The sequence below is a fragment of the Bos javanicus genome, chromosome 7, assembly GCF_032452875.1.
Source record: "Bos javanicus breed banteng chromosome 7, ARS-OSU_banteng_1.0, whole genome shotgun sequence".
NCBI lineage: Eukaryota > Metazoa > Chordata > Mammalia > Artiodactyla > Bovidae > Bos > Bos javanicus.
Genome location: NC_083874.1, coordinates 62,110,490 through 62,132,891, shown reverse-complemented (window position 1 = coordinate 62,132,891; position 22,402 = coordinate 62,110,490). Strand labels below are relative to the sequence as shown.

General features: G+C 42.9%; 1 protein-coding gene across 1 annotated transcript in view; it reads left to right on the top strand.

The window, feature by feature from the left end:
- The first annotated feature begins 865 nt into the window (after window positions 1-865).
- The window catches only part of SLC36A2 (solute carrier family 36 member 2), a 26,798-nt gene continuing 5,261 nt past the window's right edge, over window positions 866-22,402 (top strand). The window contains exons 1-8 of the mRNA XM_061424081.1: window positions 866-1,161; window positions 5,549-5,639; window positions 6,522-6,610; window positions 7,153-7,248; window positions 11,034-11,118; window positions 14,981-15,196; window positions 16,620-16,718; window positions 21,952-22,118. Coding sequence (XP_061280065.1) covers window positions 998-1,161; window positions 5,549-5,639; window positions 6,522-6,610; window positions 7,153-7,248; window positions 11,034-11,118; window positions 14,981-15,196; window positions 16,620-16,718; window positions 21,952-22,118 — 1,007 coding nt within the window. The 5' untranslated portion in view covers window positions 866-997. The remainder of the gene's footprint in view (window positions 1,162-5,548; window positions 5,640-6,521; window positions 6,611-7,152; window positions 7,249-11,033; window positions 11,119-14,980; window positions 15,197-16,619; window positions 16,719-21,951; window positions 22,119-22,402) is intronic.

Sequence of the window (22,402 nt, the reverse complement as noted above, 5' to 3'; positions counted from 1 at the left end):
AAATAAAACTCGTGGCACACGAGATAATTATGTAGGGAATGGGATGGCTTGAGTAAAGTGCTGTAATTTTGAGGGAGGAGGAAATTTTGGCCTATTCATCTATCACTGAAGCAGAGATGATGACAGAGAACAGAACACTAGAGAAACCTCCAAAGGCTTCTTTAGCCACACAGTTCTGTTTTGACAGTCACATGTGACTTTAGGCAACTCACTCCCTCGGCTGAGGCCAGCGTCCTACCCAGTGAAATGGGGCTGGGTTGAGTTATCTCTGCCTCTCTGACCCTTTCTGAAAGGATCCTCCTCTCTTCCTGAAGCCTCACAAAAGCTAAGAAGCAGTTAGAGGTGAGTAAGTGAAGTTCCTTCTTTTTCCAACTTAATAAAGGGGAGCTCCTAGAAGGGTGCCTCACAGCAGATATGCAGCCAATGGGAAGTGGGGCCCCTGCCCCTGTGGAGGGGGAGGAGGGTAGGCGTTCTCTTGGAGGTAGACATGGGTTATTGGCTAAAAAACTGGATGGATGCTTTGAACTCTCATCCCTACTCTGTCACTTTTTTAGTTATGTGACCTTAGGCAGGTCCTTTTACTTCAGAGCCTGATTTCCTCACTATTTAATTTATAGGACTAAGTGAGAAAATATAGGGAAAGCACTTAGAAGAGCATCTATCCCTTAGAGAAATGCTTAATAAATATTAGTCATCAAAATGATCAGTATCGTAGTTGCTGTTGCCACTACTGTTGTTAGGTAAGCAGGGATGACTCCCTTCCCAGACCCCTCCCCTCCCCTCCTTTCCTCCTCAGTCTGGGGATTGTTCCTCTCCCCCGGGTTTCTTCAGGCAGGAGGCGCACCCTCCGGGGGAGGTGGGCGGGGCCTCTTTCCCGCTTGGCCAGAGCCTGAAGAAAGGCACAAGCCGCACAGCTGGAGTTTTGCACCTGACTGGACATCTTCCTGCTCAGTGCAGACCCCCTCCATCACCGGGAGCCCTCTCTTTCTGAACAGCCATGTCCATGGCAAAGAGTGCCAGGAGTCCCCAGGAAGCTGTTGACCTCGATCTGGACCTCAGGTCCCCTCCTGAAAGTGCCAAGAAGCTGCCGAACAAGGACTCCGGTTTCTTGGATGGAAGCCCTTCCGAGTCACCCGGCTTGGAGACGACCAAGGGCATAACGTGAGTGCTCTTTACTGCCATCTCCATTTCTGCCTTCCAGCCTGGAAGCTTGCAGTGACAAGAACCCCAAGAGGTGTGTTGACCCCCAAAGCATTGTGCACATGGGGAGACCAAGGCTTCAAGAAATGCAGTCGGAGGCTGAGTCAACTTGAGAACTTAAAGGGGCAGGAGGGGGGACTGTCAGAAAGCCCTCAAGATACAGTGATCTAGCCCCCAACACATGCACATGGGGGACACTGAGGCACCTTACCCCAGGCCACGCCCTGGCTCATTGGTAGGATGGGGGCTGGAATCCAGTACTGGCCCTAGAGTCTGTTTGTTTGTTTGCTTGTTTTTAACTGAAGTACAGCCCTAAAGTCAGTTTATTTTATTTTTATTGAAGTGTAGCCCTAGAGTCAGTTTTGCTTCTGGCTGGCCCTGATAGTGTCTGGGAGGGAGGCAGAATCCCCAGCTTCTTGGTATAGAAGGTGACGCTTGAGCTAAAACCACAGACAACCAAGCATTGCCTCCTCCCTGCAGTTACCTGGCCTCTATTTCAATTGACAACTGCAGTGACAACATCAGAAGCACAGTATGTAGAACAGTCTAGTTTCTTCCACCTTCCTGGGTCTGTGTCGGGGGAAGGGGAGATCTCTGGCGAGGCTTTCAAACCATGACAAGGAGGGATGTACTCAAAGCAGGGAAACCAAGCTACAGGCTCCAGCTCCCTTCCTCTCCACCCTTCAAGCAGTGTGGCTAGTGGCTGACGGGCATGGTGGTAAAGATCCTGCAGCTTTATGAAGAAAACGTTGACCCTGTCAGTATAGTAGAAAGGACATATGCATCCAAGAAGGTCTGCTCCTTCTTTTTCTAAGCCTCAGTTTATCCCCATATGCAAAACAGGGATACATTGGTGGCAATGTGAATTTAAGGAGGGTGGCTATGGAAATTAAATCTGAAAGATTGAATGTTGTAGGGGTCAGGGGACAGTGTACAGCAAAGAGGGAGAAGTTATGATAAAGGGGCAGGCAAAGCTGCTCCCATGCCATCCCGCAGGACGATTCGGGGATGGACACAGTGACTGACATTATGACATGGTTCACTTGCCCCAGGACTAGTCCTGGGAATTGCTAAGAATTCACAATACTGAGAGTGAGCCCTTCAGGACTTGGGACCATCCACTGCTGAGGTGGGGTATTTCAGAGTTTTCATTATTTAAAAAAATTTTTTCCACACCATGGGACATATGAGACCTTAGTTCCTCAACCAGGGATTGAACCTGCAAGCCTCTAATTAGAAGCAAAGAGTCTTAACCACTGGACCACCAGGGAAGTCCCTGTTCAGTTCAGTTCAGTTCAGTCATTCTGTCATGTCCGACTCTTTGCGACCCCATGACCCGAGCACACCAGGCCTCCCTGTCCATCACCAACTACCGGAGTCCACCCAAACCCATGTCCATTGAGTCAGTGATGCCATCCAACCATCTCATCCTCTGTCATCCCCTTCTCCTCCTGCCCTCAATCTTTCCCAGCATCAGGATCTTTTCAAATGAGTCAGCTCTTTCCATCAGGTGGCCAAAGTGTGGGAGTTTCAGATTCAATATCAGTCCTTCCAGTGAACACCCAGGACTGATCTCCTTTAGGATGGACTGGTTGGAAGTCCCTGAGGTGGGGTATTTCTCAATCAGAGACCTTGAGGGAACCAATTAGCTCTTATCTCCTGAGCTAAAACATAGTTAAATGGTAATTTTAGCTATGTAAGAATCAAAAGTATAAAGCAAGTCAGAACTTGCTCCTAGTTAGGAGGGAGGTAATAAACAGGTCAAGTAAGTATGGTACCTGTGGAGTATATTCACCTGGGTTTGAATTCCCACTTTAGCTACTTACCAGCCAGAGCAGGTGATAGAACTTCTCAGTACTCTAGACTCTCCCCTGTGAAATAACAGTCAGGTCCTCCCAGGTTGGCTGCAAAGGACATCGTGGAGGAAGCCCCCAAGTGCAGTGCCTGCAAGCTGATGGCCACAACTATAATGACATTCCAGAGTCACCGAAGGAGTTAGGACTAGCACCCAGGTCTCCTGCCTCCCAGCCCAGTGCTTTGCACAGTTCACCACATTATTAAGTTGCCTGAGTGGTCTAAATTCTGATTTCCTAAGTCCTTTAGATAGAAATTTCCAAGTGACCCGTTGACCGTGGTTGCCAAACAAACCCATCATTGGAGAACCGTGGGGTGCAGTGCTCTGTCAGCGATGTTGACACCCACAGGGTGAGAGAAAAGCATGCAAAGACTCTCCTACCCTCTTTCTTTCCCCCGCAGTTTTCCTCTTTAACCCTTAACAAGTCAATGGGCAGTTCCTCAGGAAACTAGAGGATTCAGGGATTAATATAAAGATACAGGTGTTTGGGACAGGTCCTTCAAAAATACCATTCCTCCTAATATTTACAGAGGCCTAGCAAAACAGACATGCTGCCCACTATAACACAGCTAGTTAAATTCTAGCCTTGGGTTTTTTGTTTGTTTGTTTGTTTTTGGCCAGGCTGTGTACACCAAGATCTGGTTGGGATCTTGGTTCCTCAACCAGGGATTGAACCCAAGCCCCCTCCAGTGGAAGCATGGAGTCTTAACTGGACTACCACAGAAGTCCAGCCTTGGGTTTTAATCCCTGATTGTCCAACCCCAGAGACCAGACTTTTTCCAGAGTACTTCTGCTGTTTTGAGCAGTAAGTCTCCTCACTGGAAGGCTCTCATGGGAAAGTGGTAAAGTTTCTCAACTTGTAAGCCCAATACTCAGTTTAACCTGGTCTAGCTTCCCTGGTGGCTCAGAGATTAAAGAATCTGCCTCCTATGCGGGAGACCTGGGTTTGATCCCTGGGTTGGGAAAATCCCCTGGAGAAGGAAATGGCAACCCACTCCAGTATTCTTGCCTGGAGAATCCCATGGATGGAGGAGCCTGGTGGGCTACAGTCCACGGGGTTGCAAAGAGTCGAACACGACTGAGCGACTTCACTTTCACTTTCTTTTTCAAAGAGATATGAAGATAGGTTGTTAATTCACCATCAAAGAGATTATATGTTTCTCCAGGTCTTCTGGACCACCTTCACATCTGTCTTAAAGAAAGTTCTGAAATTTGGGTTTTGTTTTTGTTGGAAGTGGGAGGAGACTTGCCATTCCCCAGTTTGATGTCCTGGCCTGAGGGGGAAAAAAAATCTCTCTGGAGCCCAAACCCGAAATTACCCTGTCCTAGCAGATACCCACCTGGGGGCCCAAGTCACTTGATTTCTTTACCAGAAGTCACATGATTTCTGTTTGCTGCCTCCCCTTTCCCCTTTCCTCTGAGTTCAGTTCTGTATCTGCTAATGATACCATGACCATGGGCCCTCTCTGAGCCTTAGCTTCCTCTATTATGAAATGGGGCTGTCTCTTTAACTCATCTATCTAAACTCCTTTCCTGGAGACAGCCCAGTAGAAGTGAGGTGAAGAACAGAAACTCTGAGACAGTTTCTGGGTATATATACCCAGAATATCTTTAGATAGTCCATGGGGTCGCAAAGAGTTGGACACAACTGAAACGACTTAGCACACACACATCCTTAGATAAGTCTATTTTAAAAAATCTCTATTCCTCAGTTTCTTCATCTGCAAAAAAGGTAATAACGTACCTTCTCATCATCACAAGAAGATTAAATGAGATAATGCATGAAATCCTTAGCATAATGTCTGTTATATATTCTAGCAAGTGTTCTAATGGCATATGTTAAGTGTGAGCTGTTAAAACTAATGCATGCATGCTAAGTCACTTCAGTCATGTCTGATTCTGCGACCCCGTAGACTATAGCCCGCCAGGCTCCTGTGTCCATGGGGTTCTCCAGGCAGCAATGTGGGAGTGGGTTGCCATGCCCTCCTCCAGGGGATGTTCCCAACCCAGGGATCAAACCCACGTCTCCTGCACTGCAGGCAGATTCTTTACCACTGAGCCACCAAAAAGAAAGAAAGTGAAGTCGCTCAGTTGTGTCTGACTCTTTGCAACCCCATGGACTGTAGCCTACCAGGTTCCTCCATCCATGGAATTTTCCAGGCAAGAATACTGGAGTGGGTTGCCATTTCCTTCTCCAGGAGATCTTCCCAACCCAGAGATTGAACCCGGGTCTCCCGCATTGTAGGCAGACACTTTACTGTCTGAGCCACCAGAGAAGCCCCTAAAACCAGGATAGTGCAGGGCAAATTGGGATGCTTGGTCACCCTACATGAGATCCAGAGTGCCTGAAAAGGCCATGGGGGCTGAGATACAGACAGGAGTCTACTTATGGACCAGCTCAACTCAGGCATGGCATGCTGGAATAGGATGCCTGTTGGATCTCCTCACCTCTGTGCACCCACATGCTCATGTCTTTTTCCTCTCCTCTTTTAGAGCGTTCCAGACCTTGGTTCACCTGGTGAAAGGCAACATGGGCACAGGGGTCCTGGGACTCCCGCTGGCTATGAAGAATGCAGGCATCCTGGTAAGAGGGGCTGCTGAAGGTGGGTTCAGTACAACTAGATAGTAGCTGGGAGTAGGAGGACAGGGTTTACGGTGGCCTAGAGTGAGCAATCTTTCTGAAATGCAACTTGGAGTCTAGACATCTAAGCTGGGTTTGAATTCTGGCTGTGCCACAGACTTTGAGTGGCCTTAGTGAGTCAGTCTGGAGAAGGCAATGGCAACCCACTCCAGTACTCTTGCCTGGAAAATCCCATGGACAGAGGAGCCTGGTAGGCTGCAGTCCATGGGGTCAAGAAGAGTTGGACATGACTGAGAGACTTTACTTTCACTTTTCACTTTGATGCATTGGAGAAGGAAATGGCAACCCACTCCAGTGTTCTTGCCTGGAGAATCCCAAGGACAGTGGAGCCCGGTGGGCTGCTGTCTATGGGGTCGCACAGAGTTGGACACGACTGAAGTGACTTAGCAGCAGCAGCAGCGGGTCAGTTGTCCACAGTCCAGGTGTCATTTCCTCCCTTGTGCAATGCTAGGGTTGGACCATAGCTGGTATTCCAACTATGTTCTATAGAGCACTACCTCTCAGGGACACTCAGAACCCAAAAGGATCAGAATTCTGAGTCCCTTACTCCCACCACAGCACCTCATTGTAATTGCTTTTTGCACTTTATTGGAGTACTACCTGAGATCACATTTGAAAGAATACATAACATTGTAAGCCAACTATACTTCAAGAAAGAAAAAAGAAAAGAAAGAATAAATGTTACTGCTAAAAAGGCTCACAAACCAGTTTGCTAGAAAGTTCTCTGATTCCTGAGTAATATCTGTGCTACCAAATCTCTCCTCTCCGTGTTATTCACAAACTCATTCTCTCCTCTCTTCCCTTGCCCCTTGGCCCGTCCTCCAGATGGGCCCACTCAGTTTGCTGGCCATTGGCTTCATCTCCTGCCACTCTATGCACATCCTGATCAGGTGTGCCCGGCGCTTCTGCCACAGGTGAGGAAAACAGCATCTTGTCAACTCCCTCAGTACTTGGTTCTCAGAGACATCCCAGAAACATCCCAGGTAATAAGATTTCACTTCTTAATGTCCTTCAACAAGGCCCAGAAAAACAGAAAAGCATTTGGGGCAGGGACCTAAGGAGGCTCTTCCGTGACTCATTAGCTGATCTCAGTCAGACCATTGTGCTTATCCAGCTGGCTCATCTGTAAATTGGACATAAACAATCCATGCCTAACCGTGCCTCAGAGAATTGTCGTGAGGATCCAATAGAATCATGGATATGAGAACACCTGTACCTATGCAATATGTGTGTTATTACCCTTGTTATGTAGTCACCGCCCCGATTGACAGGTAAGGAAAACAAGCCATCAGGGAAATACCACCAGGTGTCAAAAGTCTGAACTAGAACTTGGGTGCCTGCCCCAGTGTTCTTTCCATTCCAGCTGGGTTCTGCCTTGCTATGTGTCTCCTGACTTTTCAGTATGTGATCTTAGGTTAAACTGCCTCCCGCTAACTGTATGCACTCTCTTCTGCAGGTTCAATAAGCCCTTTATGGATTATGGGGATACAGTGATGCATGGACTAGAAGCCAACCCCAGCGCCTGGCTCCGAAACCACGCACACTGGGGAAGGTATCTTATTCTTCCTTTGCCCAAAGTATGAAGAACATGTGACTGTCAGGGCTGCCCTCTTCCCTGCAAAGTTGGCTCATGTGATACAGAACAGTGGACTTCACATGAAAGGAGTTCAATGGCAATCTGCCTGATCCAGCCTTTTTCCTTATGTATACAGAGGGCTCATTCCTTTGCTGTCCAACTTTAATTTCATTCATCTTTTTATTAAACCACATTTATTTAGTTGCAGCTGCCTACCAGGCCCCAGAAATACTGTAGAAAACCAGGCAAACAAAGCTTTGCCCTTGCAAAATCCATAGTCCAATGGGAAACACAGACCTTAAACAGTTACTTAATAGTCACTGGGATAAGTACCATGAAGGAAGGAAGGAAGTACTAGTTGTTCCCAAGCAGGTAAGAAGAGGTATGTGGGTTCAGGTAGACTTCCTAGGATGTAACAGTTGAGATTAGGTCTGATAGAAGGCATTCTTAGGAATAAGGAATTACCTGGGGGAAAGTGGGCAGGAGTCTGAGGGGCCTCCCAGGAAAAGGACCAAAATATGAAGGTCCTAAAGCAAGAGGGAGAATATGACAGTTTCAGGGCAAAGAAAGACCAGGTGGCTTGATGGCAGATGATGCTGAAGATCCAGGGCCCTATCAAGGTCTACATTTTAGACCCTCTTAAAGGTCTTGTTCTTTTCTTAAAAGCAACCAAGAAACCTTTGGAGGGTTTTAATCAGAGGCTTTCCTGTTTTAATCATATTTGCATTATCTGAAGCTCTATCTGGCTTCTTTAAGGAGAATAAATTGTAAGGAAGCAAAAATATACTTAGGCCCATGAAAGGGCTGTTGACAACATCCTGGTGGCAGGTAACAGTGAAGGCTGGGTCCAGGCTGGTGGCAGTGGGAATGCAGAAAAGTGAATTTGGTCATTATTTGGATATTCGCATTGTGGGCAAAGGAAAGTGCCAAGGTAGACTTCTGGTGACTTCTGTTTTGGATATACGAGCAGTTGCATCAAGTGGGTAGTTATATGTATAGGGTTGAACCTATCTTCATGCAGGAGACACTGAATTGAAGTCATTAGCTATGAAGCCAGGGGACAGAAAAGGTCTCTTAGGGAGAAAGTATATAATGAGAAGAAAATAGACCAAAAAAACCAAGACATTGATTCCTTGGTGAGCTCAAGTCTTCCTCCTGCAACTGCCGCTTTTTTTGCTTTCAGAGATGGTAGAAAATCAATGCCTTCTGTCCCCTGGTTTTTCTTGTTTAGTCACTAAGTCATGTCAAATTCTTTGCAACCCCATGGACTGTAGCCCACCAGGCTCCTCTGTCCATGGGATTTCCCAAGCAAGAATACTGGAGTGGGTTGCCATGCCTTCCTCCAGGGCATCTTGCCTGGGATCAACCCCATGTCTCCTGCATTGCAGGTGGATTCTTTACCGCTGAGCCACCTGGGAAGCCTCTGTTCCCTGGTACTTAGGAGTAAATCTACTCTTTTGTCTTCATTTCCAGACCTCTCCCCACCTTCTCTACTCTTTTCTGCACATCTCTAGATTATCAAAGTCTCTTTTGAACTGTGATATTCCAAACTGCACTACCTGAGGTGTGCCTTGCCCATGAGCATCATGGGTCTGGTGCCTCTCTTGACCCGAAGCCCCTTCACACATTGCATTATAAATTCAGTCTATGAGCAGACTAGAAAGGTTATGGGATAATTATCAGGATTTTCCCAACTGTGTAACCCAAGAGGAGGCTTTTGTCTGTCAAAACCCCTCAGATCCTTTGACTCATTGTTGAGCATATAAGGTAGATTTTCCTGCTCTATTTAAGAACACCACTCCATTAATTATCTCCTCTCCTATAACCTGAACTTCTTTTTGAACTATGAATTCTTCCTCCCAATGTTGAAATGTGTTCCTATATCTCCATCTTAAAAATAAATAAATTAATAAAGCCCCCTGGACCATATACCACCCTCTATCTCTTATTCATTTTCTGATTATTCAACAGATATACACTACTAAATATCTGCAGTGTATTAAGTGAAGTCACTCAGTCATGTCCGACTCTTTGCGACCCCATGGACTGTAGCTTATCAAGCTCCTCTGTCCGTGGGATTTTCCAGGCAAGAGTGCTGGAGTGGATTGCCATTTCCTTCTCCAGAGGATCTTCCCGACCCAGGAATTGAACCCAGGTCTCCTGCATTGCAGGCAGACGCTTTACCGTCTAAGCCACCACTGTATTAGAAGTACTTTAATCAGTGGGTTTACAGTGATAAACAAATGGGGTACCTTCAACACTGGAACTCACACCCTAACTTCATGAAAGAAAAGCTCACCCTCTGACTTTACTTCCACACACCCCATCACACCTCCTTCATGGGTCCCCTGGCTCTCCTGTCATATACTTCTACCAAAGTCCTTTCCACTAGTGTCCTAAAAGCAATCTCTGATACACCTCCTTTGCCCCAGAGAACCTCTCGGAGGCAGTAGGGACAACTGACTGTTCTCTTCTTTGAATGTTTTCTCTACACTTGACTTCTGTTAAGCCCCCTTTCACCCTAGTTTTCCCACCTACCTCTCTGGCCATTACTTTGCAGGCTTTTTTGTTTCTATTCTTCTTTTAAATGTTGGTATTCTCTAGGGTTTGGAACACTGCCTTTTCTTCTCTGTACACTTTCCAACACTGATTCACCTTCTCAAGGATTTATCCACTACCTGAATAAAGGTATTTTGTCCTTTATCCATTACCTGGATAAATAATTTGTCTATTTCCTGGACAAATCAGCATTTTCAGATCCCAGTATATGGCTGAATGTCTCCTGTAGGAACCCAAGCTCAACCATTCAAGTACTGAATGTGCCATTCCTCCCCTTCCCTAAAGCCTCTTATTCCTTCTGAGTTTCGCTGTTCATTTTGTTGTCCAGGACAAACAACTTGGCACTTACCTTAGGTCATTTCCTTTTTCCTTTCCCTGGGTGTAGGTGGTCACCAGGTTCTGTAAGTTTTTGTTACCTAGTGTCTCTTAAAATGCTTTCTTTTCTCTCACTTTAACGACCATGGCTTTGTCCAGGTAGCTGCCATCTTTCACCTCCGTTATCAGGTCTTCCCACCCTCAGTCTTGGCCCCTCAGTGGACTCTCCACATGCCTGCTGTAGAACTCTGCCTAATCCCTCTGCTGAAATGCTTTTTCATCACTTCCTCCTCATCATCTGCTCCTCCTCTTTATTCCTTTTCTTTCTCTTTCTTCCTCTTCCCAAGGGACTCTGCTCAGGTATTGGCTTTTCTAAAAAGGCTGTTTGCTCCCTAATTTGGGTAAATTGCCCTTTTTACCATGGCCCTTAGGACCATGTTATTTATTTATTTATTTATTTATTTATTTATTTGTCTATCTCATCCACTAATCTCTCAACCAGTAGAGGAAGGAGCCGTGTGTTATTTGTCTGTGTATCCTTAGTGCCTAATATGGTGTCTGGCACTGGTAGGAAAAAGTTTTAATGATCGCTAATAAGCTGACCCTACTGCCTTGTATCGGTTAGTATCAGCACAGAGCTGGGTATGGGGCAAGGTTTCTCATGATGAAGAATTTTACCACTTGCTGAGCTCAGAGTGTGGGGGTGATTTAAAAACATGTTTTTAAAAGAACTATTGTTACATCCCTTCTTACTACCACATTGTTGATTGTGGTGGCAGGACCGAGGGTGCTGGTCAAGGGTCACCAACCCCTGAGGACAGAAGCGGAAATGACAAGTCAATTCTTCTTTTATAACAAGTTTTTTCTTTCTCTCTGCTCTCTTTCAGGCGTATCGTGAGCTTCTTTCTTATAGTCACCCAGATGGGCTTCTGCTGCGTATACATTGTGTTTCTGGCTGATAATTTAAAACAGGTAGAGTCTTCTAGAGAAGGTGAGAGGGAAAAAGATCTGCAAAAGGAGGATCCTCTCTTTTTAGTTGTTCAACAAATGGCTTCTTCTCTTTGGGCCCTAGTGCCCTCATCATGGGGTGCCCCAGGTGGCACAGTGGTAAAGAATCCGTCTGCCAATGCAGGAGACACAAGAAATGAGAGTTCAATCCCTGCGTCAGTAAGATCCCTGGAGAAGGAAATGATAACCCACTCCAGTATTCTTGCCTGGGAAATCCCATGGACAGAGGAGCCTGGTAGGCTATAGTCCATGGGGTCGCAGAGTTAGATATGACCGAGCATGCATGCACACATGTATTCTCATCATACAATGAAGGCTATAGTCCATGGGGTTGCAGAGTTAGATATGACTGAGCATGCATGCACATGCATATTTTCACCATACAAAGGAAAGTAAACTACATGTTATCAGTGAACACAGACTTCCCCCAGTTCACGTATCTGCAGATTTCTGTAAGTGGTTACTTTTCCACAGTACCTTTTGTCCAAGAGTTGTCTTAATCATCCTTAACTCTTCTTAAACTGATAACAGGTCTTTTCAAATGATGCCTAATCTTTGGGTCATCTTTATTACCTTTAATTGCTTCATCTTTATGGTTTAACAGTTTTTGTCCCCTAGAAATTCTTTCAATCTGACCCAGAGGTTATGTCGTAGTAATTTGAACAAAATAATATGAGTAATAACAGAGATCATCCTTAGTTAATCAATAAGCTTAACAAAGAACACTGTTCTTTAGGGCTTTTTTTTTTTCCTTAATGTAGTATCAGAAATTTGGAAATGTAAAAAAAGAAAATTAAATAGAAGGAAAAAATAGTAAGAATTCAAAGTTAGCTTCTATTATATGTCAGTTATAATGCTGATCATTTTATAAGCTTTCCCTCATTTAGTTCTCTCCATGGTCTTATCAGGGGCTTCCCTGGTGGCTCAGATGGTAAAGAATCTGCCTGCAATACGGGAGACGTGGGTTTAATCCCTGGGTTGGGAAGATACCCTGGAGGAGGGCATGGCAACCCACTCCAGTATTCTTGCCTGGAGAATCCCCATGGGCAAAGGAGCCTGGCGGGCTGCAGTCCACAGGGTCACAAAGAGTTGGACACGACTGAATGACTAAGCACACATGGTCTTATCAGAGTAGGTACTGCAGTTATTCCCATCTTGCAGGTGAGAAAAGTGATGTTATGAACTCTATAATTTATATAAATAGGGTCACAGAGTAAAGGTTAAAAACATAGGCCTTTTAACATCACAGCTCTATTTTTTAAACACTATGCTGTACTGCTTCTCAAAGTAAAACAAAAGTATTCTTAATCTAACACTCATTGGTATTGTTTTATTTTTAATGACACTTTGGTTGCTCTTTATCGTGTTTATTTATTACTAGGGAGTTTGAGAATCTTTTCATATATTTATTGGAAGTTTGTACTTTTCTTCCTTCTCTTTTTTTGGTTGTGCTAGGTCTTTGTTGGTGCATGCAGGTTTTCTCTAGGTGTGGGAAGCAGGGGCTGATCTTTGTTGCAGAGCACAGGCTTCTTACTGCGGTGTCTTCTTGGTGCAGAGCTCAGGTACTGGAGCACAGGCTCAGCGCGTGCAGCATGCGGGCTGAGTAGTTGTGGCACACGGGCTTAGTCGCTCCAGGGCAAGTGGGATTTTCCTGGACCAGGCATCAAACCCGTGTCCACTGGGTTGGCAGGCAGATTCTTATCCACTGTACCGCCAGGGAAGTCCTGTTGTTGTGTAAAATGAACATTCACTGATTAGCATTTTTTAATGTTCTTAAAAATTTTTGTATAATTAAACATTTTTTATTTGTTTGGCTGCACAGAGTCTTAGTTGTGGCACATGGGATCTTTGATCTTTATTGCAGCATGTGGGATCTAGTTCCCTGGCCAGGAATGGAACCCAAGCCCCCTGCATTAGGAACGAGGAATCTTAGCCACTGGACCACCAGGAAAGTCTCTAAAATAATTTTTAATAGTTTTATAATTTTCCATCACAATGAATACTTAATCTTTTATCATCTGATATTGTTTCCCTTTGTTTTTCTACTATAATCTATACAAATCTTTGTATATCTGTTTATTTCTTTAGTAAATGTATATTTTAAGTAAAATCACTGGATCAGGGAGTTTGATATGAAGGCTCTTAATTGCCACGTTGCTGCTCAGAAATCAGTCTGACACTAGCAGAACTTTGTCAGTCATCTGCCTAGAGACAAGGTGAGTGTTGTCTCAAGGACTTTGCAGACTAAGTGGGGATGTGCTCTGAGGCATATGAATAAAGCTAAATATCAATATAATATTTTGGTGCTGGATCAGGACTCCATTAATGCCCTGAAGTTGGGCATGCTTAATTGTGGACTAAGGTGCAGAAATGTATGGGAGCAGGAGAAATTGTTGGAGCAAGGGAAGGCTCCCTTGAGAAGACACATCTGAGCTGGGCATTGAAAGGTAGGTTGAAGAAGAGCTGGCAATCAAGGTAGGAGGAGGAATAAACACCTGGAGGCAGGAATGTATGGGACTTTCTCAGGAAAGGCAGTACAAGTGGTTACAGAAGGTGTGGGCCTTAGGAGAGGAAGAGCCTTCACAGTTGAATGGGTCCATTTATGGCAGGCTTTGAATACCTGGCTAATTTTCCAAGCATTTTTCCTATTGTAGTAAGGAATCAAAAAAAAAAAAACACAAGACTTGACAATTGATTTACGTATTCATGATTTGTTAAATGAAAAGGAGATTTCAAAACAAGAGTATATGTTATGATTACAGTCTTGTAAAATGAAAAGGATGTGTGTAATATATGTAATCTGTGATATTGCAAAGCATTACCGTGCTACCCATGGGTACTGAGATTACCATTGCTTCTTCATTTTCTTCTTGCTTAACTCCAGTTTCTAATTGTTCTACAATGAATTGTGTTGCTTTCACATATCTATTGAGTCATGGTGATTCCAAAGGAGGGTGGTACCCTCCCACCTACCCCCACTTTGCCAGGGGGCTGTATGTAGAGTGTACAGGGGCTGTTGCATGTTTGCCACAATGACTGGGGGGTGCTAATAGCTTCTGTTGGGTGGCATTCAAGGATGCTAAATGTCCTGCAAGGAATGGTCCAATGCTCACAAGGAAGAGTTCTCTCACTCAAAATGTCAGTGTTAGTCTAATTAAGAAACAACAATGAGCTGTTTCAGTTACAAGCAGAAGAAATGGATTCAGTGGAACTTAAGCAGAAAATAAGTTTAATGGAACAAGATTGGCTTACATCCAAATGACAGAGAAAACTTTAAAAAAATGGGTTTCAGAAAAGGACAGGAAGAAGAACCAGGCCATCAAGGGAGATGTTGATAGTAGAACTGATGAGCACTCTCCTTGGGGATTCCCTGTCAGAAGTACTGTTTGCCCCTTTCCAGTTCTGCCTGTTGTCATTTTCCTATAGATTCAGATTCCAGGGAGAGATGTGAGTGCCCCTGCTTGAGTCAAGGGCCAGTCCTTTGGCTCTACCACATGATTGTGATTTACAGTCCACCAAGGCTGTATTCAGGTGAGAGAGAATGCACCAAAAATAAATCAAAATCAAGAGGAATGGATTCCAGGTTGCCAAAAGCCAATGAAGAGCCACTCTAAGTTTAGGCATTTATGCTTATTAAAGTTATTTCTACAGCTTCTTTTGAGGAAATATGATGCAAAAGATTTGCAATAAGAAGTCCTAAAGTCACTCTAACTCACTGTAAGACCTGGGCATGTGAGACATGCCAGCTGTTCATGAGGGAGTCTGATGATGGGCCAGGCACTGAGCTAATCCTGTGGCCATATTGCTCTTCCCATTCCTCTCCCAGGTAGTGGAAGCAGTGAATAGCACAACCAACAACTGCTATTACAAGACAGAGATTCTGACGCCCACCATGGACTCTCGACTCTACATGCTCACCTTCCTGCCCTTCCTGGTACTGATAGTTCTCATCCGGAACCTCAGGGTCCTGACTGTCTTCTCCCTGTTGGCCAACATCACCATGCTGACCAGCTTGATCATCATTGTCCAGTACATCGTCCAGGTTAGCATACCACACTCTGACTCCTCCAACGAGCAGAGCATTTTATCAGTGATAGACTGACGCTTGGGGCCATCCCTAAGGGTAGGTATGTATGCACTTCAGTCTGCAGCTTAGAACTCACTTTATTGTAGGATTTCTTCCACAAAGATGTCTCTGTGCACTCTCATTCTTCAGGATGTCTCTTCTTTCATGTAGCTTCTCCAATACTCATTTTATAGCAAATCCTGGTTTTAGGAGAAAAACTGTACTTTTCAAGAAAAATATCTTGATTGGTGAACTACAGACCATTTCTATAACAGTTGGAGAGCAGCAGAAGGCAAATAAAAAGCAGGATTTTCTACCAGAGCTAAACTTTATTGAACTAGTCTTACATCCTCTAAGCTGCAGGCCCAAGTAATTCCAAAATTATCCCTAGGAAGTTCAAGAGAAAACAATGACAACTAATATTTAGTTGTAGAGGTATAAATAGAGAGCCTTGAAAGACCACAAATGAAGCTACCATGATGTAAATCACACATCTTTGAAGTTGAGTTATGGGTATTGATTTTCCATTAATTTCCTACTTTTCTATCCTTTCCAATTTTTGTTTCATAATAGACAAGACTACATAGAAATTTAAACCCAAAAGATCCAGGTAGTATATCTATAAAACATCTGAAAAGTATTAGGCATAATACCTTTCAGATGTTTCCTTCTTTCAGAAGTCACAAGAAAAAAAGTTCTATTGTCCATAGAATTTAGTAAAGGTAACAGATTAGCCAAATATTTTAGGATAAACTCAGATAAGTCTTAAAGCAATATTGATAGATTCTACAAAATTGAATTTCCCAATGAAACAGCTACTTCTGATTAATTATTGGACTATGCCAGAGGTTGCTCAATTAGAGAAATGGTTCTGTAATTTTGATCTGTCATAGTAGTTCACAAGGTACTTTAATAAAATATTTATTCCACACACTTTCCTTCTATTTGTAGCTCACTGAAGAAGAAAAGGGAACCTTAATACTTAGCTAACTTACTAGACTTTGGGCTCCCTAGAATGTCACTGTAACTGTGGTCGCAGTGATTTCCAACATCTGTATCCACTGCTACATGCAAAATGTTCTTGGGCACTTTAGACTAGTACTAACCTGTGTTGTATAAGATTTTCTTCTGGAGAATTCTGATAAATTAGACACCCTCCATGAGATCCTGATACTTCAATACTCTGATAATACCTCAATCTTTCTTTCCTCTGGCTCTTTGGTATTGGGCAGTGTTAAAATCAACTTTGATTATTGCCTGCTTCCTTTTGAAGTTTTATGAATTTCTTGACATTCAACTTTTTGTTCTTATAATTCAGCTATATTCTCAGAATACTCTCCCTCTTAAGGGAGCCCAAACATGCTTTAAGAGTAAATGTCTTATCGTATTTCTCTCATAGGAAATTCCAGACCCCCGCCAGTTGCCACTGGTAGCAAATTGGAAGACCTACTCGCTCTTCTTTGGAACAGCCATTTTTTCATTTGAAAGCATTGGTGTGGTAAGGTTTGAATTGAGGTAGACTCTCCCAGGTGCTGTGGGTGATGGCCTTCTGAACAGGAGCTGGGAGCTCTGGATTTCTGTGTACACAAGAGAAACTAACGTCTGACTTCACTTGGGTCAGTTTTCACCAGCAGGAGAAAGCAGGTTATCATGGCAGAGAGGTTAGAATGGTCAGGATATAGTTTTATTCCTGTCCCAATACATTTATTAAACATTTATCTTCATATCAACATACATTTCCTAATTTTTAAAAATCAAGATAAATGGAGGTGTACAATTTAAGTTACAGGATTTTTATGAAACATAAAAAAGTGTGTTTTTGGAAAGTATAGTATATTTACAGTGGAATATTGTACAGTCTCTACTTCCACACTTGAAAAAGGAAAGTGCTGTGTATAATTTTTTCTTCCAGTTTTTTGAGATATAATTGACATATAGCACTGTTAAAGTTTAAAGGTGTATGGCATAATGATTTTACTTATGTAGATCATGAAATGATTATCATAGTAAGTTTAATGAACATGCATCATCTCATATAGATATAAAATTAATCAAATAGAAAAAATTTTTTCCTTGTGATGAGAACTTATGATTCACTTTAACCTTCATATATAGTGTTAATTATATTTGACCTACAGCACTATGTTAATTCCTGTTGCTTACAACAAATTTAGTATTTCTGTGGGTTTCAAAATGATCACCATGATAAATCTAGTAATGATAATGTCACAATACAAAGATATCACTTAGTTACTGACTATATTCCCCTTCAAAGGTATTACATAGTTATTGACTGTATTCTCTGTACTACACATTTCTCACCTGTGACTCATTTATTTTGCAATGAGTAGTCTGTGTCTCTTTGTGCCTCTATGCTTTTTACATTTACTATTAATTTATATACAGTACAATTCACTTTTATTTAATGTACATTGCTGTAAGTTTCAAGAAATGCGGAGTCATAGATGTACCACAGTCAGGACGCAGAACAATTGCCCCACCATGAAAAGCTGCCTTGTGTTGCCCCTTTTGTAGTCCACTTACCCCCACTCCCGTTAACCCCTGGCATTTACCTTCTGTTCTGTCTCTATTGTTTTATTTTTTTCCAGAATGTCATCCATATGGGATCAGATAGTATGTAACTTTTTAAGCCTTGCTTCTTTCACTTAGCTGCATGTGAGGTCATCCACATGGTTGCATGCATCAGGACCTCATTGCTTTCTACCCCTGAACATCCACGCGTGAGCAGTACCATGATTTGCTTATCTATCGCCTGTTGAAGGACATTTAGGTTGTTTCTGGTTTCTGATGATTATGAGTAATGCTACTGTAAGCATTTGTATATAGGGTTTTGTGTAAACATATGTTTTCATTTCTCTAAGAATAGATTTTTTAGGTCACATGCTAATGTATGTTTAACTTTATAGAAAATTGCCAAACAGATTTCCAGAATGGCTGTACCATTTTTGCGTTACCACCAGATGTACAAGAGTTAAGAGTTCCTTTGTATCTTTGCTGGTTCTTATCTGTATTTGTAATGTTTTTCTAAATTTAAGCCAATCTAATAGGTGTGTGGTGGTATTTTATTGTAATTTCATTTGCATTTTACTGATGACCAGTGATTCTGAGTCTCTTTTTTATGGTCTCATTTGATAGCTGTATATTGTCTTCAGTATAGTTCCTGTTCAGATAGTTTGTGAATTTTTAAAAAACTGAATTGTTGTCTTTTATTGTTGAGCTTTAAAAATCTTTGTATATTCTAAATGCAAATCCTTTATTAGACATGTAATTTGCAGATATTTTTTCTAGTCTGTAGCTTATCTTTTCAGTCTCATAACAGTGTCTTCTCTAGAGAAAAAGTTTTAACTTTGATAAAGTTCAACATATCAAAAATTTTCATTTATGGATCTTACTTTTCATGTTTTCTCTAAAATGCTTTGTCTAATCCAAGGTCACAATGATTTTTCTATTATTTCTTGTAAATATTTTGTTTTCATTGTACATTTAGATCTATGATCCATTCTGAGTTAATTTTCATTAAAAGTGTCTATATGTTGAAGTTCAGTTTTTAAAGGATGCCCAATTATCCCTGCATCATTTGTTGAATAGACTGCTCTCCATTTGAATTACCTTTGCATCTTTGTAAAAAGCTAATTGGTATAAGAGTATGGGTCAGTTTCTGGACTTTCTATACTGATTCATTGATCAGTGTGTCCATCCTCTCATGAATACCAAAATACCTTGATAGAACAAGCTTTATCTTAAAATCATGTCATATTAGAGCTCCAGCTTTGTCCTAATTAGTATTTGTGTGATATATCTTTTTTTCTTCCCCTTAATGGACATATATCAAAGAAGCCCCTTCAATAGGGGTTCTCAGTTCTAAAATTTCAGCTTGGTTCTTTGGTTCTTATTCTTTCAGCTTCTTTACTGAGAACTTTTGTCTGTTGATTTGTTTCAATAGTGTTCTCCCTTACTTCAGAGCACTTGGTTATAATAATTGCTTTAAAGTCTTTGATATTTCCACAATTTGAGCATATTAAGATTGACATCTGTTATCTTATCCCTTGAGAAAGCTGAGATTTTCCTGGTTCTTTGTATGTTGATTAATTATAGACTGTATTCTATACATTTTGAATAGTGTTTTATGAGTCTCTGGAGCATGGTAAAATCCTCTGAAGAATATTGATCTTTTATTTTAGCAAGCAATCAATCTGATTAGATTAAGACCACAAGTCCTGATCCATCTTCAGGAGATCATGGTTTTATTTATGTATTTGTTCATACATAGTTTTATTTGCAGGATTGACAAGGATGCAAGGTATAGAACAGAGGTAGCTTCAGCTGTACTTTCTTTAGTATAAATCTTTGATCAGTTTGCTTCGCACACTGGTTTTGTTCAGACCATGTATTAACCTCAGTGTTCAATAAGCATATCACAGCTTAGACCATGGTTTTAATATCAGACTAGTTTTCTATCACTTTAAAGTGATACTTGGCTTCACCTTGCCTTTATACTACCCAGAGACCAGATGGTGGTCCCCACGATAGTTTAGTTCTCAAAAGCTTTCCTTTGATGCTTCACATCAGTTCCACTGAGCCCAGATTTCATTCACAGATTTAGAGGGTCGCTTTCTCTGGCTCCCTCCTTTCTGTGTTTTCCTGCACACTTACCAGTGTTCTGCACAGTCATTCAGCAGCTTCTTTTTCTGGTCCTCTGGCTAGAAAGTCAGGGTTTCAGCCTCCCTACCCATCTATCCAGTTCTTGTGACTGGACCTCACTCAAGGGTGAGTATCTAAAGTAAAGAAAGGAGGAAAGGGTAATAGAGATTCCTTCCATGGGCATGCAGCCTGTGTGGTCACATGGGGCCCTGCCTTTTAGAAGGATCCCACTCTTGGTTTAATGCCCTGCATTCATCATACTGAAATTCTTGACCTTTGACCAAGTGGTTCTTCATTGTCATTCTGCACTGGGCCCCACAAATTATGTAGCCAATCCAACTCCCCTCTTACTCTTTGGACTCTCAAAGCACCTTTTCCCTGTTCCTCTGCTCCAAGAGAATTAGTGTGTCTCAGATTTTTAGGTGCCTCTGTAACCACTGCAATCACTGGTATAGCAGACTGTTGCTCTGTGCCTGAGACTTGCCTTGGGGGCACGGCTTGGAGAGTAAAAAGGAAGCAGGAATACTAGGAATTCTCTCCATGCTCTCCGTCCCACAGGGTCCCCTATTTTAGGTCTTCCAGCCAGAAAGAGGGTTTCTGCTTGATTTTTTTTTTCCATTTGCATCCACAACATAGTTCTAGGATTTGGGCTCTCCTTAACTAGGAGATACAAGAAGAAAAAAAAAATCAGGAAACTCATTGCCATAAAGGCCATTTTTACTGGTTTTGAGCAATTCACCTTCTATTATATATTTTTCAGAGTCCATGGCTAGTTGCTTAATATATTCTGTCCAGGGCTTTTAGTCTTAATCAGTGAGAGAGAGACGACATAGTATGCTTACAGCATCTTAATGAAACTGCAAACAGTGGCCAAACAAAGCACCCTTGCTGGCCAGGTTGGGCCACCCAGGGAGTTGACCTCCTTGGTCTGGTCAACCTGCAGAGCTCTTCCAGCTCTGAATGGTCCAAGGATCATTTTGTGACTCCAGGCCTGCCTTTCCTTTTTTCCCTTTAATTGTGGTAAAATGTACCTAAAATTTACCATCTTAACTTTTTAAAATTAGTTTATTTTTTATTGAAGAATAATTGCTTTACAAAATTTTGCTGTTTTCTGTCAAACCTCAACATGAATCTGCCATAGGTATACATATATCCCATCCTTTTTGAAACTCCCTCCCATCTCCCTCCCTATCCCACCCCTCTAAGGTTGATACAGAGCCCCTGCTTGAGTTTCCTGAGCCGTAAGTGTACAGTTCAATGACATAAAGTATATTCGTATTATTGTACAACCATCATCACCATCCATCTCTTTTCATCTTGCAAAACCAAAACTGTGTACCCACTAAACAATAACTCTGCATTTATCCCTCCCCTGGCCTGTGGGAATCACCAGTCTACTTTCTGACTCTGAGTCTGACTACTTGGGTTACTTCAATGAGTGGGATCACACAGTGTCTGTCATTTTGTGACTGGCTTAGTTCATTTAGCTTATGTCTTCAAAAGTTGTGCATGTTGGGCATATATCAGAATTTCCTTTCTTTAAAGGCTGAATAATATTCCATTGTGTGTATGGACCACACTTTGTTTATCCATTCCTTCATCAGTGGACATTTGGGGTGCCTCGAACTTGTGGCTACTGTGAACAATGCTGCTGTGAATGTAGGTGTACAAATTTCTGTGCATGTTCCTACTTTTGATTTTGTGTACATACTCCCAGAAATGGCATGCCTTCCTCTTGATGCCCATGTTCCTCTTTTTCCTCCTTTCTTCTTGCTGCTACTGCTGCTAAGTCGCCTCAGTCATGTCTGACTCTGTGCAACCCCATAGACGGCAGCCCACCAGGCTCCCCCATCCCTGGGATTCTCCAGGCAAGAACACTGGAGTGGGTTGCCATTTCCTTCTCCACTGCATGAAAGTGAAAAGTGAAAGTGAAGTCGCTCCGTCGCGTCCGACTCCTAGCGACCCCATGGACTGCAGCCCGCCAGGCCCCTCCATCCATGGGATTTTCCAGGCAAGAATACTGGAGTGGGGTGCCATTGCCTTCTCCTTACATTGTGGTATTTCTTTAGGTTCTGCCCTTGGAGAACAAGATGAAGGATGCCCGCCGCTTCCCAGTCATCCTGTCTTTGGGAATGTCCATCGTTACTGCCCTCTACGTCAGTGTCGGGTCTCTGGGCTACCTGCGGTTTGGAGATGATGTCAAGGCCAGCATAACCCTTAACCTGCCCAACTGCTGGTAACTCCATGGGACTCAGGTGGTGGGGACTCAGGGCCAGTGGGCACAGGAACATATAGGTCACTTTCTCCTCCCTTCCACAGAAGGCAAACTGAGGTCTGGAGGGCATCCACAAGGAGAAACAGAGCTGTCACTGGAACCGTGGGCTCTAGATTCTCTGTCCAGGGAGCTCTTCTTCAACAACAGTCTCCCATGTTGAGTGAGGCCTTGATAGCTTAGTGCGAGGAAGGACATGATTTAGGAAAATAGGGGGAAAGTCAGAGTCCTTGGTCACCTAAGGAGAG